Source organism: Ascidiella aspersa, chromosome 7 (genome assembly GCF_963924565.1).
Source record: "Ascidiella aspersa chromosome 7, kaAscAspe10.2, whole genome shotgun sequence".
Lineage (NCBI taxonomy): Eukaryota > Metazoa > Chordata > Ascidiacea > Phlebobranchia > Ascidiidae > Ascidiella > Ascidiella aspersa.
Genome location: NC_139453.1, coordinates 11,640,580 through 11,667,020, shown reverse-complemented (window position 1 = coordinate 11,667,020; position 26,441 = coordinate 11,640,580). Strand labels below are relative to the sequence as shown.

At 33.7% G+C, this 26,441-nt stretch overlaps 2 protein-coding genes across 3 annotated transcripts; one reads left to right on the top strand and one right to left on the bottom strand.

Moving 5' to 3' along the window:
• Window positions 1-592: 592 nt before the first annotated feature.
• LOC146137807 (F-box/LRR-repeat protein 4-like) lies at window positions 593-7,636 on the top strand. The gene is made up of 8 exons (XM_083393793.1): window positions 593-935; window positions 1,097-1,249; window positions 1,765-2,012; window positions 4,382-5,136; window positions 5,294-5,388; window positions 5,726-5,860; window positions 6,173-6,316; window positions 7,042-7,636. The coding sequence occupies exons 1-8, from the start codon at window positions 706-708 to the stop codon at window positions 7,220-7,222; spliced, it is 1,941 nt and encodes a 646-aa protein (XP_083249919.1). The 5' UTR covers window positions 593-705; the 3' UTR covers window positions 7,223-7,636.
• Window positions 7,637-8,439: 803 nt separating this feature from the next.
• LOC146137806 (endoplasmic reticulum aminopeptidase 1-like) lies at window positions 8,440-26,431 on the bottom strand. Of its 2 annotated transcripts, none has more exons than XM_083394764.1 (18): window positions 26,295-26,431; window positions 23,702-23,872; window positions 21,388-21,539; window positions 21,034-21,130; window positions 20,334-20,769; window positions 19,213-19,413; window positions 18,564-18,714; window positions 17,177-17,356; window positions 16,910-17,104; window positions 16,409-16,566; window positions 14,343-14,414; window positions 13,996-14,205; window positions 13,015-13,250; window positions 12,549-12,701; window positions 10,763-10,869; window positions 9,665-9,837; window positions 8,946-9,093; window positions 8,440-8,691 (listed from the first exon to the last, which is right to left on the bottom strand). In XM_083394764.1, the coding sequence occupies exons 2-18, from the start codon at window positions 23,845-23,847 to the stop codon at window positions 8,507-8,509; spliced, it is 3,000 nt and encodes a 999-aa protein (XP_083250890.1). In that variant the 5' UTR covers window positions 23,848-23,872; window positions 26,295-26,431; the 3' UTR covers window positions 8,440-8,506. The 2 variants fall into 2 exon arrangements, with proteins under 2 accessions (XP_083250890.1, XP_083250891.1); XM_083394765.1 differs by having other exon boundaries at window positions 23,708-23,872.
• Window positions 26,432-26,441: the final 10 nt, after the last annotated feature.

Genomic DNA, 26,441 nt, shown 5'->3' with positions numbered 1-26,441 from the left:
ACAACGCGATTACACCAACGCAGACGTTGATTACACCCATTTGGGTTCGCCTTCATTGACTTCGATCAGCTGTGTGCTGACGTCATTGCGTCATCATAACAATAACAAATCCGCGACTGGGCAACGAAAACCCATTCACTTGCGTTGTTGCCAGACTAGTTTTGCACGGCTTATTTATGACCTCTGCAACGTTTATATTGGTCGTAGTTAGTACCGGAGTTGACTACTTTCTTGAACTGTTTAATGAGTCTGTGTCCGTGCCTGGTAGATTCAATAAATTTGCAAAAAACAGCAAGTTTATGTTAGTTTAGTGGGCGCTGGTCTAGAATCCTACCACAGTTCTAAAATCAACGCACAAAATTTGAATTAGCATGCGGGTTAGCGTTTGGGTGTGGGTGGGTCAAGTATTATTATATTCCAAATTTAATAATAATACTTGACCTACCTTAACCCAAACGCTAACCTATACCCTAACCCAAATGGTGTTTCGTTGTGGTAGGATTCTAGACCAGCGCCGTTTAGTGGCATTGTGTAAGTATAATGCAAATCTTAGTTACTTTTATGCATTTAACCTTCTAATGATATCTTACTTTCAGAAACGCAATTTCGTCCTTTAATATATGTGTGTTGTCACTGTAACATAGCACAAATGTAAATATTACAATATGTGTTTGTGAAATTTATGTATATAACGCCTCATTAAAAATGAAAGCAAATACACCGCGATATGTCAAGCAGTATGCTGTTGGAATAATCGACTTCAGCTCACAGTATGGGGGAGAAAACCAACGAAGCTTCTCATATTCTGTGAGCAATATTATTGGGGAGCCCAAGATTTTTCCTAAGTATGGTGACTTTACTCAGGCGGCTGTAATGAGAACTTACGGACCCTGGTGGAACAAAAATGAATGCCTCAATTGTGATACTAGACCAAGGTAAAGTTGTTCATAAGGCCTACATTTTTGGCAGCTGGTTAGATGTGTTAAAGCATGTTTTTGTTAGGATGTAAAATTATGAAAACATACCAAGTGAATCTAAAACATTTGTTAAGTGAAACAAATGATAACGAAAACACACAATATAAGTTTTGTGTTAGGTCTATTAAGTTCCAAAGTCAAGACTACATTGATGTCGTTTTCGACCGAGCAGTATTCCCATGGTCCATCGCCATCTATGAAACCTATAACCCAGGAGCCGTTGTCAGGATTCTTGCCCTTTGTCAAGAGTTTCCCAAGCAAACAAACCCATCGTATGTGTGTTATTTTGTGTAGTTATTTGTGTACCACAACTGGTTGTTAAAAAAAGATTGAATATGTAAATTGAAATGTGTCATGTTTTGCCACAGTAAGCGTAAACTGATAGGCTATAGTGGTGCTGTCACACCAATTTGGTCATGGTTTCCTGTTGTCAGGATTACGTATTGAAGTTTTTGTGTTGTGCATCATTCAAATTGACGTAACTGTTCTTATTACCTCTCACTCAACATTTAAGATAATTGACCTAGAATATCAACACTGTGTACAAACTCTAGTTTTATGATCTATATATCGTTGTTTTTTGTCAATGTTATTCACATTTTAAAGATAAATACAAATCATTGTTTTTAAAAACATGTAATAAAAATATGGAACAACACAGCCATAAAGCACTGGGATACAAATTATCAAACTGTAATAAACTTTCTATGTACTGTTAATATTTAAGTAGCGAAAAACTAATTTTGCCATAACCCTTTGTGGTATAAAATTTAAATTATCTTTTTAGTGGAACTGAAAACAGCAGCAGTGTTGACCCGGACATTTGTGGCAAGGCTATCCCGGTTCCGCCCTATGGCTATACCCACTGGGAGGTTCTCTGGGAGAACACCTCACCAGTAGTGGCCCACACTCGAGAGGCCCGCATGTTCGCTCCCATTTTGAGGGAGATAAAGTACAGAACTAGAATCGTGCGACTGGAGTTTGTTCACTCACATCTGGAGTACTACACCGAGTTGGATGCAGTGGAACTGACAGGTGTGAAAAATCTTAAAAAATCTAGGTACTCTTATGCCTTGTCTCAGCCAAACGAGTCTTCTAAAACAGTGCTATTTAAACTTTTTTAGTTTTGTTCACCCCTAGCATCTATCCCCATATTTCATTCACCTTTTCATTTTCATTGTCTTATGATGGGATAAAACTATTTCGTCTATATAACAGAGCAAAATGACTTAGGTTAAGTTTTACCATTGCAAATCTACAATTTTTCGAGTCCAGATATATAAAGCTATAAAGACATAAAAAACACAGAATATCGGCCCTGCTTGCAAGCTATCATCCATCTCTGACAATTCACCCTTATTCACCCCTTTTGGTTGGTTCACCCCTGCAAAATTTTATTCATCCTGGGGTGAACCATTCACCTGATTAAGAAACGCTGTTCTAAGCTATAAGCCAATGGTGCTAAGGTCTATTTTTAAGGTAACTTCTTCTAATATTTACATTTACATAACATTGACTGAAAACATATACAAGCAAGCAAGCAAATTGTTGTACAAAATTTAAGAATAAATAACCCAATTTCATACATAAATTTCTTAACTAAAACCACTTCATTTCAACTCAAGCTGTCATAACAATACTTATTGTTGCACCACAAGACAACCAGGCCATAAACCAGAAGCTATTCTTTTAGCCAAAGTTACCTATATGTAAATACAAAATGATTTGTGGTTTGCAGAAACTTCTATGTTAAATATATCTACTCATCACAAAGGCGCTAGCGCATACTATATAAGGTTGTATCATGTAACTCATAAACTTTACAAAGTCCAATTTCTGTTGAATTAGACCAGTGTTTCCCAACCTTTTTTTACACTAGTGCCCCCTTGGGCTCAGTATTATTTCATATCGCCCCCCTCATCTTGCTTTACAGTAAAGTATTATATTAATCGTTGTCTAACATCATATTGTCTTCACTTTCGTTTCGATATGCTGTCAGTGATATTTTAGGTTGCCTAACATACATTCACTATTGGAATTTGTACATACATTATTTCATCAGGTTATGTCATTACCAGGAAAAATTCATATCTTTTTGCACTAAGACTTTAAATCCTTTTTTAGTCGCGGGCCGCAACCAAACTCATAAATGTTTCTGTGGGCTGCGCAAAATGTTAACTAAGAAAAATGTAAGAACAACTGCGAATCAGGCGGGCCTCGTATTTTTTGTTATCCATTCTAATAATGAAAAGTGTAATAGTGTTTGTTAATGCTTCGAAGTCGGGGCGCAGCTGGCGAGCGAAGCGAGCGCGATTTTTTTGGGGTATAACGGCATTTCTTTTAAATTTCCTGCTAGTTTTTATTACATTGGCGAAAAAATAAAAAAATATATGTCTAATATTTTTGAATACGTTTACCGTTTGTCCGCGACACACTTTGCTGCCTTCCACGTCCCAACGGTAAAGAAGCGCTGATCTAGTCCCAAGACAGCATCAAAACGTAAACAAACTGGACGTAGAAAGATCATTCGCGCAGCGCGAAAAATTTTCGCCCGTACTAAGTTAAAATAGTCAAAAAGTATTTAAAATGGACTCGTGTCTAGTTGTCAAAGAGTCGGCGGGTAGAGGACCGTAGATTGGCGACCACTGCTTTAAATATACAAACATTTTGCCGCGTATAAAACGGTGAAACGCAACAACAACCGACAGCTTTACATAAGAAAGCCAATTATTACGTAACAATGGTCGGGAAACTACTACAAGTTCGCAGTACGGAAGTTGCCATTTAAGGTTAAAAGTTACCTAAGTCCTACAGTGTTGTTTGTTACTATTCGTATGTGAACTTTTTATAAAATTTTGATATAAGTACTTTCATGTAACGCCCCCTTATGTGCGTTCAGCGCCCCCCAAATCATAAAAAGACTCAAAACGCCCCCTTGGAACTCGCCAACGCCCACGTTGGGAACCTCTGAATTGAATTAGACTATAAATATTGTTATTTCGAGTAAAATTAAAATCTTTTTAAAGTGTTTCATACAACATTCATTATTTTAATTGACGTTTTCCCAAATTAAAAAACACAAATGCATTTTTGGCTACATGTGATGACAATAATTCTGTTGCATAATTTTACACCAGTTTGCACGAGAACAACAGGTGCAAAGATTATTTGTTTTACTGTCACATTATGACATAATAATGTCAGAAATTTTCATGACCATCCCAAACAAATTACATTGACTAGGTCCTGTTATCTGGGCCTTTAATACCTCTTAAAGCAGTATTTTGGGTCGGAACAAAAAACTGCCAATGTGACCAATAAATATTTCTTGTTTGCAAATGTGCAACGAAATGCAGCATAAATAGATTCAAGGTACAAAATCACATCTGTAATCACAATTTCAGGCACCATCTCACCCACTTCTTCATCATCAGTTGACCCTCCTACCCTTGCCATGAGCTCTCTCAGCCTTTCCCAAATACCAAGCACCAGCTCAAGCACAGAGGAGTTGGCTTACTTGGAATCCAAGGTCGACTACAAGACAGGCATAAATCAAGAAATGGAAGTTGAGACCAATGCCAACATTGTTTTTGCAGCCATCGACAGGATACTTGGTGATTTGGAAACAGAACTTGATGTCTTGGACAATGGCTACTTTAGCTTACTACCTCCAGAGATAATCAGCAAGATTTTTAGCTACCTTCCGTTTCCTGATTTCTGCCGCGTTGGTGCCGTTTGTCAACTTTTTAAGGAACACAGCTATGACCCGAATCAGTTGGTACACCTCAATCTGCAGCCCTACTGGCACATGATCAACGACGGCACCCTAAATAGCATAGAAGTGCGCTGTGGAGTTGCGGGACCATGTAACAACTCTCCAGTGCTAAGGACGCTGAACATGCGATGGCTAGGCGGCGGCGACTTGGTCTCGCCATCAAGGCTAAACGATTTTTTTCACAACTGCAATTTTAGCTGCCTGACTTTTCTTGATTTGGCGTCTTCTTTTTCTGTTACTGATACCACTCTGGACTCGATCACTAGAGTGGCGCCATCGCTGTGCTACCTCAACATTGAGTCCTGTGACAAATTAACAACTGAAGGAATCCGGCTGCTGCACAGACTGCATAATCTACAAGTTCTAAATTTGTACCGGACCAAGGTAACAGAATGTTTCCAATTACGATGCATAAATATGTATAGATTGTTTTCATATCGGAAGGTTTTTTGTAATGAATTAAATATTCACATAAAATATATAAACTACAGGCTGCAGTTGTAATATGTGGCAATTTACACTATGTTTGTCACTTACATAGGTTGATGACGCAGGGATCATTTCTGTAATTCACGCCAATCCAAAACTTAGAACTCTAAACTTGGGAAGCTGCCCTTGCATTGTAGATTATGACAGGTATGTAAGACTCCCTGCTGACTATTTGTAACCTGGTGATACCCAACAAGCTAATATTATTAACTGGCAATCAACATTTCTTAAATATAAAATCTAAAATTTAGCTAAAAAACAAGCACTATGTTCCATATTTTTGTTGCAGGAAAATAATTCACTCAAGGAAATATTATACCACTATTTTTAAACTATTATGTAAGATCAGATCAACATCCATTTAAGTCTATAAAGCAGCTAACATATTTAAATATTGACTTTTTTTGGCATCAGGCCTTGGCTGATTCAGATACTTGTCTGGCATTATTTTGTTGGAATAATGTTTTTAATTTGAAACTTGCAGAGTCTTACAGGAGTTGGCTCAACACAGCAAGTCTCTAACTGCGCTGGACACATGGAGAGCCAAGAGTCTGACCAGTCAAGGACTCAACGCACTGACCTCATGCTGCAAATACTTGGAAGAACTTGACTTAGGATGGTATGTCTCACCCTGTTTTTCTATTTGTTGTAGATGGTGACTTTTTGTTAAATTGGCATTATTGCGTGATTTTTCTGGTAGGGACGTTTGTTAAATAGCTATCTACAGTATGTAGACCAGTTGTTTTACTTTTTTATTTCACCATATTGAACTTTATACTCAAAAGTATTTAACAGAAAAAACAAACAAACTTATTTTAGAAAATGACTACATATATTTGGTAAACTTGTTCAAACTGGTTGCTCTAACTTGATTGTGCCTTTGAAGTTGCAAATGTTTGAACATAACATCATTTTGTATCTACACTTGCAGGTGTGGAACCCTGCAGAGCAATTCGGGCTGCTTCGTAAATCTGGCCAGAAACTGTCCTAATCTCACCAAGTTATTTGTGACTGCCAACAGAACCTTCTGTGATTCTGAGATAAACCTTCTAGCTAAGCACTGTCACAAGCTGAGGTAACCATTATATTGGACTAAAAAAGGGTTTTAATCAACACTGAAGTGTACTAATGTGAACTTCTAACCAGGGCTGCAATGTCGGTTAAGAATAATTCGAGCCTGTCCTAATGTGCTATTTTGTTAATTCCAACTCTAAAGCCTATATTTTACCCAATCACGTAACTTAGTGAAGGTGGATGTATTGTACAGCAATCCACTTATAGGAGTGTCATATAATTCATCCATGATTGAAAAATATTCAACCATATATGGTATTCCACCTTTACAATTTACAGATTGTGGCACTATCAGTTCGGAAATTTTTTACTGCGCATGTGTACGTCTGACTTGGGACTCTGGTAGTCTTATGTGGTCTCACTTAAGTCTTGAGTCCCACTCCAGCAAAACAAACCGACTTCAGTTCCCGAGTCCGACTCCGCAGCCCTACTTGTAACTAATCAAAATACTAACCAACTAGAATACGGGTGACAAAGTTTTAAAAATATATAGGTTAAAGATTTTAAATGGTTCAACTTTTTTCCCTAGGCAGCAGAAATGTTTGTGCTAATATTTTTGAAAACAATCAATTTATTTATTACTTGTTATAGGTCAGTCAAATTATCTGATTTGAGTTTTTTTATAATCCTATTATAAATTATACTTTTTATCTTGCATCATATATTTCAGTAGCTGTAAAACAAAAAAAGGTAAAAAATATTAACAAATAGTTTTCTGGATTTCAGACAACTGGACATTCTCGGCACGAGGCTGGTATCAAAGGCTGCAATGGAGAATCTTATCCAAAACTGTCCAAATCTTTATTTTCTGGATGTGTCGTTTTGCTATGCGTTTACTGAAGAGGTTGTGGAGTCACTCCGACAAAGCTATCCTCGTGTTACAATCAAACGCAGTTTTCAAAATTAGTTAATATTACTATTTTAGCGGTATTTTAAAGAAGTGTTTCTTTCTTTAGTGTACATTTTCTAAACAACACAGCATTCATCATAGTTGGACTTCTTTGAATGTCATCATTTTCTTAATATTTTTAGTTTCTGCACATACATAGAATTCACTCTCTTTTGTGTTTTAATACTTGTGTATAATTTATGTTTCCAATAAGACATTATGCATTTTGTAAATTTTTGTAAATAAATACAAATTTTATCTTTCTGTAGGTGATTCCTGCAATGTTTTACTTCTAGGTTTATGAAACTTATATATTGTTTTATTCATGTTGTCACTGTCCTGTTGTAATATGGTGTGCAAAATTTCTCAAAGTTTATCTGTTAATTTTCTAACAACCATGAAGTCCACCTATGGAACGTTTTATGCATTGCTAACTGGTTGCATGAAAAAACTAAATGTTTTATAAAATTAAATCAAAATAGTGTGTTTGCATCTTCCTTAATTGTAAATACCCAGAGTTTTAGCTACTAAATGTCTTCAAAACCAAATTAGAGCTATCTTTTAAAATATCTTTTATTTTAATAGTATTGCACATACACTGTAATAGTTCAGTTTTCTATTGTTTCACACATAATTTAAATTTCTTTGGCACACAGCATAAAAACAACAATATAGGAAAACCACATTTCTACAGATAAAGCTCGTTTGTGTACAAAATCCTTTAAACAGACACATTGAGAAGTGCTCAAGCAAAACAATAATGCTTGCAGTTTGTTGACAATACAATGGTTATTTGGGTTACAAGTACATAATTTGTAAAACTTTTGCATATATAAGATCCAGTACATTTTTCTAATAAAATAGCAGGTTGTTTTAAATGACAAACTAATAATTTATTTTCAATTTACCAATTTTTTGTTTGTTAATTTACAATTTACAAACTATTCACCAGGAGTCCAGGATTAAATTATTATGTAGTGCAATTTTCAAATAATGACAATTATAACCTCCCATTTTGATATTGATTTGAAATGTACAAATGCAACACAAAACATGTAATTAAAATAAACTTAGATTGTACCAAAGTTATGCGCATCACACACTTATCAGTTAGCTCATTAATGATATCAAAACAGCAAAAATTAATTGTGCTAAAAACTTGCATTGGATGGATACACAATGTTTAGAATTATTTAATTAGAAGAATGTTGATATTACTTAAATGATTGCAGACACAACTTATAAATCTTTCAGGCAAAATATTTACTAAAATACATAACAAAAACAATGCTTATACCAACATTATGGCGACCACACTTTCTCATTGTTGTTGAGCCATAATTTCACTGAGCCTAGATGATTTTCTATCCAGTACAAATTTATGTGAACTGCCTCTAGATTTCGTTTGATATACTTCATATCAGCTAGCCCCTTCGATTTTAGGAACATTTCCGCAGCTGTAACTTCACTTGCATCAGACAGTGTCCCTGTTATTTATGCATTGAAAGAGTAAATATTAAATTTGCTGCTTTTTTATCACAACTCAAAGCATAACATAACTTAAATTATCCAAATAAAATATTTAATCAAAGCCATTTAGTATAATTTTTAGATGATATATATATGCTGTGAGTTCCTAAAATTATTAAAAATAAAATTGCCTGAAGTTTCAGATGAGCTTACATACGTGTAACCATTAAATTTTATTTGCAAGCACAAAAGGTACTATCAAGTTTTTCACCTAGACAAGCCTGTAGGATTCGTCGCAAGCCAAAACCAGTAATCGGATTTGTTTTAATTAGCTCATCCCAATTCTGCCTCACAAACTTCCATGTCAACGAAGCCCCAACCAGGTTTCCGGAAAGCCCACCGATGGCCGTGGAAGAATCCTGAATTTTTTTCACTTAAATTATTTTAACAAAACACATATTTGCCAATGATTAATTCCGTCATTTTTGCTTTAAACTTATTATGATGGGTTGAGGTTTTGCACTTGATTGACAATACAAGAGAATGTATTAAATTTTAATAGTATGGTTGAGCAGTGGTCAGTCCATATCGAGGCTGACCATACAAGAAGTATTCAAACCAACCGAATAAAAGAAAACAGGTCATCTCATCAGTGCAAACATTTGACATTTTTTGTGAGTCTAATTTTGTCTGCATTATTGTTGATAAGACAAAGTGCAAAAAGGCAATATCAAACTATTTTTGCAAAAAAAATGGTTGTAGTACTTATAAGTTATAAACACTTCAGTTTTTTTAAGTTAGCTAAAAATTTCCAAATCATTTATGATGATATATATTTTTAAAATTAAAAAAGTTATATAAGAACATTTTTTTAATAATTCTTGCTGATTTAAAAACTTGTTATTGATGGTTCTTGTTAAACGTTGCTATTGGGATTGGAAGTCTAACATAAATTCATTCAGATTTATAAGACATTTTAGACCATCCCACCTGAGGTCTGATTGTTTCTGCCTTTAGGACTTGACTTTGCAAAAACAATATCTTTTCAACATCAACAGTAGAGGTAAGTGCAGCCAAAATTTTGCGCTTAAGATTGGCATCAGTTGAATTTACAAAGAAACTCCACAGATAGTCCCAGTTGGTTATGGATCCATGTGTAACAGCTGTTTTTAAAATCGAAGAATAAAATTAATTTAAGCTGTCATATTGTCAAATGTATGACCAGCTTGTTGGATCTATTTCACTATTTTACTCTGGCTATAGTTTATTAATAGAAACAAAAAAGTGCCCACAACAGTTTTTTTAAGCTGAATTTGAAAAAAATCCTGGCTTGGTTTGAGTAATGTACCACCAAAAAGTTACCCAATTTAGTTCATTTCAAGTTATGTTAAAGCTTGAGAAGCGCACCGCTCCGAACAAAAATCAGTCGGCAAAGGTCTAAAAATTTTAATACAAATATGCATTTCGCCATATAAATGGCATCATCAGTTTGTCTGTACAAATAAATAGTAAAAAATTGACCTTTGCTGACTGATTTTTGTTCAGAGCGGTGCGCTTCTCAAGCTTTTTTTTTTGCTATTTTTTATTTAAGGCATTATGTGTTCTGTTGGAGGGCAAGATTCTGTTGTGAATACACATACTAAGCTTTAAAGGTATGTGTGATTAAAAAAGTGACAGAATTAGTTTTATACAAACGACATACAAACAAAAAAGTGTCCAAACTAGTTATATTTGAGCCTTATACCAATAAATAAATGCCAATCCTAGTTATTTTTAAGCAAGGTACAAATAAAAGTACAAAAAATGGCCCGTGAAAAAAACATCCTCAAATGTTCCATGTGCTTCTGTTTTATATTTTATTATATTTTGGAGTTGTTGCAAATAGTAAATATCCAAAAGAACTATCTTTTTGAGTTTGGCAACTTTTATATATTTGCAAGTAAAATAATTTTCCATAATTCTCATGACATCTATTGAAGCCGAAACAGGTTTTACATTTATTAATAGTGTCACTTTACACACTGATTTTTGGCTCATGCACAACACTTTGGAAAATTATAATTAAATTTATTGTTTTCTATTGAGTACCTGCACCAAATATAGCTGGCAGATCGTCAGGGTTTACTCCAGTGTCGTTACTCACCCATTTTTCATACTCAGATAGAGCAACATTAATGCATGGTACATAGTCACACCTGAAAAAAGGAAGTAAATTTCGGGATAAGAATTCTGTGATGTAACTGACAATTTTGTGCTGTTTTTACCCTTGGCATATATTTTTAAACTTTATCTTGTAATGATGAAGTGACATCACCATCCCAATATAACACATATGATAAAATATTTTTTTCTACACAATATCCTCTTATATGAAACAATAGTCTTTAACCTATATTCATGTCCACTTTAATTAATCAATGTTGATATCAAGTCATTTTGAAACGACTTAAGTCCCAGTTATTTTATAATTAAAGGGAGTCAAGTCCTTGTCACAAAATTAAACATTAAATTTAAAAAATTGGCAACTTTTCCGATTAATATGTGAGCAACAACTCCGCAAAAAATAGCACAAAGTGCAACATGAAGCCAGCAAATCGTTTTAAGGCAAAACTTGAGATAAATAATGCAATTTAAAAAAATGCTTAGTTCAAATGACTTAAGTCATGTTAAGTCATTTAAAAACAGTTAAGTGCACAAGTCCAGTCATCAAGTCATTGACCATCTAAAAAAACAGCTAAAGCGCGTTTTGTTAAATGTTAAAGTTTACTCTTTTAACTGTAAACATACTTTTATTTAGGGCAATAGGATAGCACTCTTAGTGTTAGTAGGCGAGTGGTTGGTTTTTCATATGTAGTGTGCGAGTGGTTAATTTTTCATATGTAGTGTGCTAGTTTTTATAAATAATGTCAAAATATCAACAACTCGCATGCCAAATAAAATGTGCGATTTCGTAATTAAAAAGATGGATGTTCAGCAATCTCTTGGTAAGGCTTATGAAAAATGTGCAACCATACGCGATTTCACCTTAAAAATTTACATTGTCTTATCAGTTTCAAAATTTGGTACTGCACATGCGCAGTGCGCACACATCGGGTAGTTTTCTTAGTCTTACTTGAGCCCCCTGAGTCACACTCCACAGTTCTGCTATGATCTGACATCTAATTTATTTTAGATAAACCCAATTTTTTAAGTTTAACTGAAATTATAACAGAAATTTTAACTAACCCTGCTGAAAAGCACGAACTGTAACGTACACAATACTGTGTTCGTCATTTTGAAATATACTCCGACGCTTTTCAAGCCGATGTACCCAGAAACTATTAGTTTGACTTTTAGCTTGGTTTCTCTGTCGCACAAAACACACTTGCTTACTTTTAATGTAGAATGCAGTAAACGTCATGCCACTTAACACAGTAAACATCAAGCTCGGCATTGTGGCCGCAATACAAACAGTTAGCCGTAATACGAACAGTTAGCCGTAATCAACACGTTTAACATCCCCAAAAATAATGTTAAATAAAACAGTTATGACACCAAATTGTGACACAAACACAGGAGATCGAACTAGAAATATGTGCAATCATTTGGTTAGTGCTAGTGTAAGTGATGTAATGGTTGTACTTTCCTAAGGTGATATAACTTGCGAGTTTAATCATTAGCGTGTCATTTGTGGTTGCAGACCCCTGACACATGGCTTCCTATTTTGCTCTACTATCAGCAATTAGGGTTAATTTGACCTCAAAATATCATAAACTTTCATAAATATCACAAGATCATTTAAAATTGACACTTCAACAGTCTGGGCTTACCTCAGCCCAACCATGAAAATGGGTTGAATTTGGCGCTTTGTTGGTCATTTATGATTGCTACTTACTTGCGCATACTTGTTGTTATTTTTGCTTGTAACTTTGCCTGCTGCCTATCAAGGCCTTTATCATCCTTCCATGAAATCTTATCATACATTGGTTGAAGAAGGTAGGCAATAAAACCATTCATCTTTTTGTGGGTTTTTTCATCCAGCTGAAATCTTTAAATAAATGTAGTTTAAACATTTTTGTCAACAACCAATAAAAAGGCAAAAAAGATTTTGTTTCAAAACACATTACAACTACTAAACATAACACAATAAATCCAAAAATAAATTACACTGTTTAGGCAGTTTTCATTGTCTGGTGTTGTCTAAACCTCAGGCAGGTTTATAAAACGTATGGTGCATTGATAAAATGTAAAAATTGCAATATGGAATTTAAAAGCAAAACTTTTGCAGTGATAACAAAAGCTAGTAAAATGAAATATAAAACAGTAATAAACATATACACAAAAATATCATGATCACTTACTTGAGAATATTCTTGATATTGAAAAGTGAGCTAAGTGCTTTCACAAACACAACATAGTTTGTTTCCTTTTTGATAAACTGTATCATTTCAAACACATCTGCGTAGGATAGCTGGCCTGTATGTGCGGCGGCAAATGCATCTCCGATAAGACCCACTCTGTCATTTGGGGTAAAAATGGTGTGGTCCTTTTGTAATTGCTTTGAAAGACTTGTCCAGATGCTTTTTTCATAGGTTACCTTGAAGCATTTGCAAAATAAATTGAACTTTATACCACAATAGCACTACAAGCATCAAGCCAGCTGCTAAGTACTCTTAGAAGCATAAAATAATTCCTATGGCACCCAATTGTACATTTTGTATATGTTTCAAAGGACTTTAGCCATTAGACCAAGATAAGAACAACATCAACGTCAGAATAAAACACAGTGCAGAATAAAATACAAAATAAGACTAAAACCTAAGGTACATAGTACCGTTTAAATTGGAATAAGCCCTAAATTCGTCGGAATAAGACCTTAATGGTCAGAATCAGGCATAAACAACACTTAACCAAAGCTAAAACCCCCATCACTAACTCCCCTAATAATTTCAACCCTAATCCATTTTCTAACCCCACCCATTACCCACCAATAACCCCACACAGGACCAAAAATCTGATGCCACAACAGCACCGCTCAAAAAGGACCGGTCAAACTAGGGAGTACTAACGTCGTCATTAAAACGGCCGATGCCAGACCAACCAGCCCTGATCATCCCATACCCTCTACCTACGGTTCCTGGTGTTATTCTTGCCATTTAGGGCTTATTCGGATGAATTTAAAATGTATTCCGGCAGATTTCGATCTTATTCTGTACTGGATATTGCTGCGTATTTGGTTTTACTATGTCGTTGGTTCTAAAAGTATAGTTTTATAGTCCTATCGTACAATACAAATTAAGATCAACATGATTTTTCGTACACTAATGTAATATATCTACTACCAAATAATATCCTGCTTCGTTGTGGTTGAATTTAATCCAAGAATTGAAGTCAGCATCAACAAAAGTGGATTGCTTTACGAGCAGATGGTGATTGATGGTTTTAGGGTTGATGTCAGTAATATATGACAACGGAATTTGCCAAATGGTGCCAAGAGAAGTGGTGTCCTGCTTGCCAATAGAGTAGAGAAATCTTTGCTGTTCAATCTTAATCTGTTAAAAAAAGAAAAAATCTTTTCACCCTTGTTTAACAATACTGGTAAATCATCCTGCTCAGAATGACTTTATATACATACCAGGGATTATAAAATATATTATCATTAGCATAAGTATAAACAAATGTTAATTACTTTGCCATTGTCCGCCTTCGTTACAGTGACAATTGGGAATCCTGGGGCTGTTGTCCATGTATCCATCATAGCCTGTAAAATACATCATATCATATGTTGATTATTAAAAAGAGCTTTAATAAAATTTACATTTGTAAAGAATGCAGTATTTTGTTAGGCATCCGGGCGTATTACAGTTATCGTTTTTAATCACTGGATTAAAACATAATGATCATAAAACAAGAATGTCAAATAGCATTGGATCTGAACTAATAACCGATGCCAAACTGTAGTATTAATACTTGTTAAAGTGGAATAAGTGTTAGTCAGGATCAACTTTATCTATGCGTTACAGTCATGATTTGCGATACAACCCATGGTTTTTATCTTGAAAAAAAAATTCTAGAAAGTAGTAAGTTAACAGTCGAACACAACTTAGCTTTAAAAAAAAACAAATTGTGACTTTAAAACCTAAAAACATTAACACCAGAAGCCTTCGACAGATTAACCAAATCAGTCGATTAAGATTCAGTAGGCTATAAATACAACTAGTCTGCAGTGAGGTTCAAATCCCCGACCTCTAGCCATAATGGGATTGTTGCTCTACTAACTGAGCTACACAGGCTCAAGAGGGGAGCATGTCAAGGAACAACAATGACACCATTGCTCGCTGCATCTTGTTAGTATAAGAAACCTCTTGTGGAAGGGAATCTACAGCACCATATTACTATTCAAAAAAAGATACAGACACAAGTCACATATATATGTGTTTAATAACTGTAAAGCAGTACTTCTGAAGCTGCTTTTTGACCAACAATTACGGCTTACATGTTATTAGTAAACCAAAGGGCATCGCAGACTCACCGAATCTGTTGAGCAATAATGCAAGTAAGGTAGGCTAGAAAAAAAAACTAGCCTGCAATGGGGTTTGAACTCGCAACCTCTGGCCATACAACATACCCATATCCAAGTCAATCAAAGATGCATACATACATGTAGAACTCTGTGATCTTAAAAATATTAAGTTTGAACCTTAAATTTTATCAATTTGTTTATTTTGTCACAGAAAGAACAACATTCAGCTTAGCTCTCACGCCTTTACTTTTAACCAAATGTAGGGTTTCAAGTTTGGAAAAAATATAAAGTAGTATAGCAATTAGACAGCAAACCAAAGAAATTGGTGCAAAAATTAGATTTATTTAAAAAAAACACAAAAAAAACTTGTTGTTGTTTTCACACATATTCAATCTAATATATATTTTAAAGGATCAACAGGAAGAAATGCTCCACACTACAATTGTTGGGAATTGATTCAATTTTGTTGTGCAATTCTGAAAAACCAACTGTGCGAAAAACGTTATTTATTGGGAAAAAGGGCAGTGCTAGGCAGATTGTTGTGTGTTTGCATATTGACAAAGTAATCAGAATAGTTGTAATACATGCACACCAGGCCATCCTTTTCCACTCGAATAAAGTATAGTTTTTGTCAGTTTTAAACATGTAAATGCAAAAAAGTTTAAGGCTTCGTGCAAACTTTGTTTGTGTTGTATGTGTATCTGTGTTGCACAAATCTAATCAGCACAAAAGCCCAATGCATACTATGATTATGGCATGTTGCGCTATGTAACCATGGCAAACAATTTCCATTAAATTGGACTATAAATACCTTTATTTCGAGCAATATGCGAATCTCTGTTAGGTACCTAATGTGTCACTTGAAAAATTTTGCAAATTTAACCAAATAAATGCAATTGTTTTTCATGCTAGGCGTATTTAAACTGGTTTTAATCACATGAGTTTGCTCAAAACGCTTATCTATGAAACAATGTCCGATTAAGAAAAGCAGACATGTGAGCCAACAAATTGTAGTTTGCCTCATCCTTATGTATTGCTTAATGTCACAAAAAAAATTGCACCTTTGGCACAACTCTTGGGGAGTTATTTTCCTTAAATTACTAACCTGGTTTATCGTGACAAGCTGTATACATTCCATAGGCTAACACAACATTTAAACGACTTAAAATTGCTTATTGACATGACAGAATGAAATCCCATAATAAATTAAAATATTAACATTTGTTTCATACTTGTATATCAACAGTTTTGGGAAGAGCAGCATCAGCAACCGCTTTAATCAAATCTTTGTTGTTTGCATTACCGTAAGCATGCTGTCGCAAATAGGTATTCACACCTTCAAAGAAGAACTTTCCAAAGTAGTCTTTCAGCATAGAAATCAGGGAGCCACCTGAAACAAATTAAGTTAACAACAATACTTTTTTTTTTTAAATCAGCACTGTAATTGGAACTGCATTACATTGTGAGGTTCTCACTTTGCAGTAATTTTGTTTATTATTATGCTAATATTTGATTGAGGTGTCATTTCTGGGGAAACAAATTAAATTGACAATTTTTTGCCACAGCCTACAATATATTGTGAGATCCTAATTTAAATAAATTTGGAAATATTACACTAATATTTTGAGGAAAAGTTGCATGTTTTGCAAAGAACTCTGTATGAGACTTTACCTTTCAGAATTTATCTCATTTTATGGTTTTTGTATACTTTGAACACTTCTACACAAACAGACCTTTAGAATACGAAATGTCATCAAAAATTTCGCTGATTTCGGCTGAGTTTGTTACAGTAACTGAGATTGGGTGCGTATGCCGTGAAACATCAGTGGACATGGCCCGATAAACATGAGCCAAGGGATATTCATCCATCATGTGCCACTCTGGGTAAACTCCATTTGAACCAAAGTATTCCATGAAGCTTGCAAAACCTAGTTAAAAATACCCATTTAGGTTGGTCATTTTAATTATTCACGATTTTAAAATTTGGTAAACATACCAACCTTCATTCAGCCATAAGTCATTCCACCAATCCATTGTTACAAGGTTTCCAAACCATTGATGCGATATTTCATGAGCTATTACAATAGTTACCCACTCTTGATCGCTTATCGATGATGTAAGTGGGTCATAGAGTATTGCGGTTTCCCTGTATGTGATTAAACCCCAGTTTTCCATTGCACCTTCAAAAAGTTACTTTTTAAAAGAGTATTATGGTTCAATTACAACATTGTTTGACTAGTATTACGCGAAGGCTTTTCAGGTACATCAAGCAAATTTTAGGTCTAATGATAGTTTAGGAATGCTAAATGGCATTTTCTCTGTTTGTCCTTTTAAATCCACCAATATCTTAGCTCTGAAGCTAGCACTCGGGAGCATAGAATTCATTTTGTGCTACAATAAAAGCCTTTAAAAGGCTAACTAAATCATTTAATCAATGATCAAGTTTCTTGACTCGCCCCCTCTGAGCCTGTGTAGTTTAGTTGAGGTAGAGTGTTGGTTGTGAGTTTGTACTCACCACAGGGTAGTTGTTTTTCTTACCTGCTTTGTGAGCATCAATCACCGATTTATTCAGTTAGTTTGTGTAAGGCTTTTGGTGTCAAATGACACCTAAGCCATGAGTCAAAAATTGACCTCAGAAGGGTAAATCACAGTTCTTGTACACATATGTGTATGTGCTTTTATTTAGAGCTATGCATTATATACACCCTTTTATTATATTTAACAATGTGTCATAAAGGGAACATGTCTTAGAGTTTATTTAGAGCTATGCATTATATACACCCTTTTAATATATTTAACAATGTGTCATAAAGGGAACGTCTTACTTCTACCAAAAATCAACCACATTTTAATATTGAGAATCTAATCGGATAATGAGGAATGTAGACTGGGGTTCTTCAACATACGGTCAATTTCACATCTATATATCACTGGATAGACCTTTAACTAGCCTATTGTTTTAATATACCTTTATGTAGATAATAATAGTACAATGCAGTTTATGAAATTCTTTAGATGTTGTTCGGATGGTATACTATTCATAGTAATACTTTTTTCACCTCCAATAAAAGTTTTGCACAAAACTAATTTACAAGTACTTTTGTATTCACATAGTTAACAAGCATGTGGAATTAATATAGCAGGTAGCACAGATTAAATGGCCTAATTAATCTTAACTCATTTTACATGCTAAAAATCAAAATATGATTTTTATTTCTGTATGGGGGTTGATATTCATTTTCCATTTCAATCTTCAAACATATTGCCCTAAAGTTAATAAACATTAAAATACAATTTAACTAAAATATAAAAATTTTAAAGACAATCCTAAAATACTTAAAACAAGAAGTTTTTTAGTTTAAAACTTATTGCAACTGGAGAAATTACCTGCTGAAAAGTCAGGTATAGCAACAAGGTCCATTTTTGGAAGAGGAAAAGGAATTTTGAAAAAATCTTCATAAAAATCCAGGACCTTAACAGCAGTGGTAAGGGCAAAATCAAGCTGTCCAACTTTGTCATGTGAGGCAAATACGGACACCTAAATAAACGGTTACATTTGATTGTTTTAAGTGCTCAACCAACGCTTTTATGTAGAAAACATTTAAAGTAAGTTTAAAACGTGGCACAAAACTTTTGTAACACTAGAGTGCTTCAAATTTTTTTACTTTGCTACATTGCAATACAAAATATGGATTTTTGTGACACAGAAAAATGTATTGAAACACTTCCCTTGTACTTTCGACACATTTGAAACCTTAGCTTGCTTTTCGGTATGCTTGACTAAGGTTGTTCAAAGTAGAATATCGGATCTTTAGATTTAAATCCAAACTGGATACATATTCAATTTTGCTGTTTATAATGGATAATTGGATGCGATAAAATTTACTGATTTACCGCATGAGGTTGTGTTTAATTGTACATGCGCAATGCGCATGTAGCAAATTTGGATAAATACCTGTGTAAGTGCGGCGTCAGCATTTTTTCGAGTTCAATTTATGTATAGATTATTAAAACATAGAATAATAGTGGCACAAACCTTGACCCTAGATTTTGAGTAGCTAGACACATCTTCAAAGTCAGAAACCACAAATGCAATTAAATAGGAGCTCATTTTTGGTGTTGGAGGAAAAATATCAATCACAAGGTCTCCGTTTGCATACGGCTTTGACAAGGAAAGAGGCATATTAAATAAAGTGTTGTACTGCTTCTCTCTGACCAGGCTGAGTGACACATTGACCTATAAAGTATATAAAAATATTATTTTCCACATATAATATTAAAATTGGGCTTTGTTTTGTGCAGACTCTTCAAATTTCTGCATCTACTGTGATCCTTAACAAGGTTCAAATGCACATTAATATATATTTTGTTGATATAATATTATGCTAATATTTTTTTTTTTATTGCAACATTTTTATAAAATAATGTGGTGATTGCACTTCACATTACTTAATAAATAATTTATAATAATCAGTATAAAAACAAATCCAACACTAGTGATGATAAAAGTAGTAGGCACACATCAACAGAGGAACAATATTTACCAGTAATAATTAAATAAATGTTAAAACATTTCCACAAGCAAAGGCTCAAGTTTAAATCCACAAAATAAAATATGCCAGTCAGAACAGAAAACAACTTCTAATAAAATATTCTGAGCGTAGTTTTAATGCACATGCATCAATTATTTATCAGCTGTAGAGGCCTAAGGCTGTATAGGGAAAGCAGTAAGCATCTCAGTGTTAAAACATTAAAAATATTTCTCCAAACATGTTGTAATAAATCTATTTTGTCTTTTAGCATGAAAAATTCTAATGAATTCTTGCTATAGTGAGGGCATATTGTTTTAACTAAAACAGCTATAAAATGGCAGTTTAGCAAAAGTTATAGTCTCAAAATGTAAATAAACCAGGATAAAAATCATGTACTTATATTTTAACACAAAAATCCTAATTAACACCAATATTTTGTGGATACAGCATATTGCCGAATTTCAATCAAATATATATATATATATACTTAAAAGTTTAAAAGCATTAGTATTGTAAAAACACTAAAAAGATTAACATGTCCAAACACCAAAATACACATAGTAAACTAGTAACATAATAATTTTCCACCAAAACAATTGGAATAAATTAAAAACTAGCTATAAACCTTAAATGCAGGTTCATCAAAACAGGGAAAAGCAGCCCGGGCAGAAGTTGGTTCGAATTGGGTTGTTGCAATCAACATATCTTCTCCAGTGGATTTTTTATAGCGACTTAAATAGAATCCCTCAAGACCGAAAACAAGATCATAGGAAAAATTGATTTTTAGCTTATACACCATCCCAGCATCAAGTGCTTTTTCAAATCGGAATGCAAGCATCTCTTTTTTTACACAATACATGGTTTGAACAGGTTTTATCTTGCCATTTTCTGTTGAATATGACACATCTATAATTTTAAGAGTGGTTGCACTGTGCAGAATTATGTCATGGGTTGATTCAGATACTTCCAATGTCATAGTGACTTCACCCGTGCATTTCTGGGTTGTGATGTTTGGCTGCAGAAAGATGTCATACTCCAAGGGCAAAATCACAGTTGGCAATCTGAATAGAACAGTCATGAAACAAAGGAAACCACAGTGAATAAATATTGACAAAGAATTAACCAAAGGGGCCTACTAATTATTCATTTTTATCATGTTATTAACTTGCAAAACCTAATTGGGGTTTGCTAAGGGGCACACTCATTGCAAATTTTAAAATTGCATAAGCTTTGTGTCGTCATTACAATATTAAAAAAATAACTTTATTCATTTTATTATAACTTCAAGATATATACTGGAAAAACATATAAATAAAGTTATCTACCTGTAACCTTGCCATGGGAAAGGAAATTTGGTTGCATTATCCAAACAAACAGCCTGTTTATGACCTGCTGCAGTGGGTTTCGCAGGACCAGAATCAACTATAAAAAACAAAGAGATTACAATATATTGTTTCCAGATGGATAGAACTATTATTATCTTACATTTGTTTTAAGAAAGATGTTAAAACCGCAGTATAAAATAGATTTAAGAAAACTAAATTTAGGTCACATCAATATTACAGTTTTACAACAGTTTTACTTTCTTTTTCAAAGGTAATAAACACATTTTTCAACCATTTTAAATATATATAGCAGTATGATAATACTTGCTTTTTAATAACTAGATGGAAACACACCTTCACATTTTCTGTAACCAAGCCCAATGCTGACCATTAGAAGTAAGCATATGCCAATCACTAGGACAGAAACAAGGGAGTATTTGTACTTTCTCTCTTCCCTTTGTCTTTCGCTCACCTTTGAATGTTGACTTGTTGTAGGTTGTGAGAATCTAAGGGTAACAATGTTAATGGTAACATCAAATTTAAAATATTTTCTACAGTAAACTATTTTCTTTAAGATAAAATACCTATATTCTAAGTTTAAAGTCAATATTCTTAAATCACAAACACAGCTATAAAAATTACAGTTTAAAACTGTAAAAAATAGCCAAAGGTAAAAAGAGTTATTTCAAATTCAAATTTAAAAGTTTTGCTTGCTGAATGCTACACAATCAGCCCTAAAAATGGGTGTACGTAACATTTCTTACATATATATAAAATAGTAAGGTGGTATTATATTAGGAATATTAAACAAATACCAAAATTAAATGAACTAAAATGTATTGATTTGCGCTGTATTGTGTTTGAACAAACATTACTGTTTACCCTCTTTTCCAAAGCGTTTATGTTAATGTAAAACGAACGGTTAAAAAAATATCTATAAACAACAATATTAACCTTTTTCTTAAATCCATGATAAAATGCTTTAAATTTGCTAACAATTTTGTAGAGTTTAGAAAATTGTCCTGTGGAACATTTTCATGATAAACAGTATATTATATAATACCTTTACTGTAATAGCTAGTCACTAGCTCTACAAAAAACATGTTTAAATATCTAACAGGAAACCTAATTCATATCCTGTCAAAGCTTTAGTGCACAATAGAATATTTTACAATAAAAGCCTACTTTTTTGTTAACAAATTGTATAACATATAGTGTAGTAAAAAAACACACCCATACCAACTTATTTTTCTACTGATACATACAAGTATTTTTACAGAACTGAACGGTAAAGTCACTAAGTCAAGAATGAAATACCACAGTATGACCACAATTATAAGCACACCAGGTTGTTTACCAAGGGAGTAGCCATATGTTATTTTGGGATCAACCAACTTAGTGTGGTTGTTTGCCAAAGCATTTAAGGGTATAAAAGAAGAAGCATTATAGTCACCCTTGATATAAACCCTACTGCCAACAGATTTGACACAATACGATTTTATTCGCAGGTATCTTAAACAGAGTTTAAATCAAGATATAAAACAGACAATCATAACTAATATCTACTTGCTTTATTAAAAAAACATCACACTCCCGTCCGCCATACAGATTAGTAAAAGTATTGTGAGCAAAATTACTCACTTCAAGTAACACACAAGATAAACATGTAATATTAACCTACTGTGCCCTGCTTCCCTAAGGCAATGAGCATTATGTTCTTACAGCATCTTGTACCTTAAACGTACAGAGAAGATTTTTCGGTTTTAACAAAAATTATTTATTTATTTAACAAATTTTAGTTTCCTTTTTAAGGAACACAAACCTTTTAGAAAAAAGGTGCTGTTTAGCCCTGGGCCAATTTTTACTGCCTAATGCGAAAAAAATATTTTATTTGCATAATTTAAGTGTCAATTCAGTTGGTCTAATTGCAGATTCTATTGCAGGGGTGAGGGGTGGGCAATTATTTACAGCGAGCTGCATGAAAAACATAAAATATTATGGCGAGCCGATCACAAATAGGATCTAAAACATACACAGTATATGTTATACTGTGACACTTTAAAACAAGTAAGCTTAAGAAACCTGTTGTAACATTGAATTTGTGTGTGAATGTTATGCTAAAAGACATCCCGCAAAGTGTCAAATATTAATAGCATTAAAAGGCCATTCTATTAATGTTCGTTCAGAAGATGGAATACATTCGTTCAACACACAAAATATACAAAAAAAAAGAATGCCAAAGCCCACAGTACAGAAGGAGCCTTTTGTCTGTAAGGATGCCTAAAAACGGGTAAAACAAAAGGAGAGATTAGTGGAGTATATATATGTTAAAAATGAGTGAACCAAACATATAAAAGTTTGCACTTATTTTTAGTTATGTGCTTTATCGACTTCAAAGTGAACATTTCCTTAAATTACAGGCTAGGATAGAGTTGCAGATGCATTGTCAGATTAGTGCAGAAAATACTGAAAAAGTAGTTTTGGAAAATAAGCATAGGGCCATAATAAACTTCTTGGCGGGCAGGATTTTGGTCCAACCGAAGCAGACAAAGTTTTAAAAACAGTTCGACTAGGTTCCATCTCTGTTGAACTGATCATAATCGCAGCATCAGTCAGCAAGCAGTTGAAACTTTTCCTAAAGCAAAGCAAATAAAAATTGGCATTATACCTGTACCTCATTCTTGGTAATGTATTGCTACCAGGCTCCAAAAGAGGACTTTGATCATTCTGCTCTCCCATTTCTGATAGAAGTATTTCTTCTTCTTCTTCATCATTGTCTGATGACTTTCGATACCAAGAGTCATGGGATGACATTGTCTGCTTATTAATACAAGTTTGTCTGTACAAAGCAAGATTTCAATTGCATATATATACACAATGATAGATTAATGTTAGTTTAAAGAAGAAAGAAGTTTATACAATACAATACAACATAATGCTAATTAATTTATATTCTGAAATCATAAGAAAATAAAAAAAGTTTTAAATGGCCGCCAAACTTTTTGGCTTTTGGTGTACCAAATTGGTTTACAAAGCAGTATTTTTGGTAAATTAGCCAATTTTTAGTAAATTAGTCAGTTGGTCACATATGATTGTCAAAGTTGCACCTTTGATTGCAAAAGGAGACAATGTTATGTTATATCCCTAAGTTACATTTTACTACAGTTAAGTTAATTACAATCCAATCCTGCATTTTTACACATTCCGAAAAAGCTATTGACAAGCTGTGATATATGGAAACATTTTAGAGCTTATTTCATTTATTTTGTTTTCAGTACGACTGCTTATAAACTTTCTGAACATATAAGATACCATTACTTAGCTTTCATCAAATGCCTTGATGGATTCTGCGACGAAATGAAGGCCAGTTATTAAACTGAATCTTGTTATTGTAAGATTTGTGTTATATAACCTAACCCTGCAATCTTTACTTTAAAGAAAATTGACAAACATGATTAATTTATAAAATATTAAAAGCGAATAATCGTTAGACTTTTCAAGCATGAAATCAAGGTCAATCACTTTATATGCCATTTTAAATAAATATATTTCACCTATAGTGGATTAACCATGTCTAAAAAAAATTATAAGGGGGATATTCTTCCTTATGCGGAGGATGTTGTTATATGGAAAATATAATCCTATACAATTACATTTTAAGTTTAATGGCAGAATAGTCTAGACCAGCAGTTCCCAAATTGGGGTTCGTGGACAAACTGGGCTCCATGCAGCAATTTCAGAGGGTCCGCAATGAGAATTAGTCTTTAATGTTTTATAATATTAGGCTTTAGCGAATGTTTTTAAACATTAGTCTGCGTTTTGAACATTTTTTAAATATTAGGCTTTAGCGTATGTTTTTAAATATTAGTCTATGTTTTAAACCAGGGGTTGGCGACCTTTTTCTAGTCGCGGGCCAAAACCAAACTCAGAAAGGTATCTGCGGGCCGCACAAAATGTTCACTAAAAATTGCGTTATTGAAATGTTAGAACAACTGTGAATCAGGCGGGTCTCGAATTTTTTGGCACTGAAAGAGGTGTTGAATTACATTTAAGGAGGCAGTAAAGTGTTGGCGCAAAGCGCGAAAAAAAAAACGTTTGTTTGGCGTAAAATTTGAGTCCACACATCGTCATCCATACAGTGTAATAAAACTACTTTGAAAAAACGCGAAAACTTTATTGGTTAATCTAGTTCAGTATTTGCTAACTTTTGAAGTTTGGGCGTACCTGGCAAGCGAAGCAAGTGCCATTTTTTTATTTTGGTATACCGTTATTTCTTTTAAAGTTCTGGCAAGTTTTTATTACACTGCCAAAAATAATAAAATGCTAAAAAATATATGTGAAAACATTTTGAATCTGTATTTCGTTTGTCCACGACGCACTAATTGTCAGCCTTTTATGCTGCAACGGTAACGAAGCACCAAAAGGTAAACTAACTGGATGTATAAAAATCATTGTCGGGAAGCGCGAAAATTTTTCAAACATACGTAGTTAAAATAGTCAAAAAGTATGTGAAATAGACTTGTGCCTAGTTTGTCAATGAGGCGGCGGACCGGATAAATTACGTTGGCGGGCCGGATCTAGCCCGCGGGCCTTAGGTTGCCAACCCCTGTTTTGAACAGTATCTGTCATCATTATTAGTCTTTATGTTTGCTTTATTATTCTATAATATAGGGTGTTTCATGATGTCTCTTGTGATATCATAAAGCATCTATTATGCTATACTACCTGCTATCAGCAAATTGTTTGCAATAATTAGAAAGTTGTTACATTAGAAAGAATCGTGGCTGCACTAGTGTTACTACAAGATAACATGGGTCAACTGACCCTTGAATTTTAAAGGTCTGCAAAGTATCAATTGCCTAAGATCGACAAGTAAAACTTTTTAGAAAAGTTTTTGAAAACGCTGGTCTAGATCATTTGGTTTATATTGGTTATTTATTTAAAACAGTGAGACATTTTTAAACAAAAAGAAATCATAAAATTACATTTTTTTAATGGTCTATTATTATACATCTATAATGTTTGTGTCACCTGTCACATACTATATCTTTATATACAAATGTGGCATTTAAAACACTTTTGCACAGAGGGATTAAAAAATACTGCTGTTCTTATAAATAAAGTCAGTCCTACTAAACATTGTTGTTTTTTTTAAAGTGGGCAGAGCCAAGTAATAATACAAAAGTTAATAATCTTAACAAACTTTAAAACACAAAAATGGGTTTATATTTCGTTATTGTTATTGGTGCAGATTTTCAAACCTTGTATTTTTAGTTTCTAATTTGTGGAGTTTTTTAGAAGTATGATTTCTTGTATTTCAAAAGTTTTTTATGTTCCAAACTTCCTCCAAGTGTCGCATTGTTGAATGTTGATAGTTATGATGGTGCAATATTTTCCTATGTCCTACA

Bases quoted from the DNA above. Each gene is read 5' to 3' on its own strand.
- LOC146137807 (XM_083393793.1), top strand. From the start codon at position 706: ATGAAAGCAAATACACCGCGATATGTCAAGCAGTATGCTGTTGGAATA. The intron at 936-1,096 runs GTAAAGTTGTTC...GTTTTGTGTTAG, and splicing joins AATTGTGATACTAGACCAAG to GTCTATTAAGTTCCAAAGTC. The intron at 5,861-6,172 runs GTATGTCTCACC...CTACACTTGCAG, and splicing joins GAAGAACTTGACTTAGGATG to GTGTGGAACCCTGCAGAGCA.
- LOC146137806 (XM_083394764.1), bottom strand. From the start codon at position 23,847: ATGTCATCCCATGACTCTTGGTATCGAAAGTCATCAGACAATGATGAA. The intron at 10,870-12,548 runs GTAAGTAGCAAT...TCCTTTTTTCAG, and splicing joins ATAACAACAAGTATGCGCAA to GTGTGACTATGTACCATGCA. The intron at 9,094-9,664 runs GTGGGATGGTCT...AAAAAAATTCAG, and splicing joins CAGAAACAATCAGACCTCAG to GATTCTTCCACGGCCATCGG.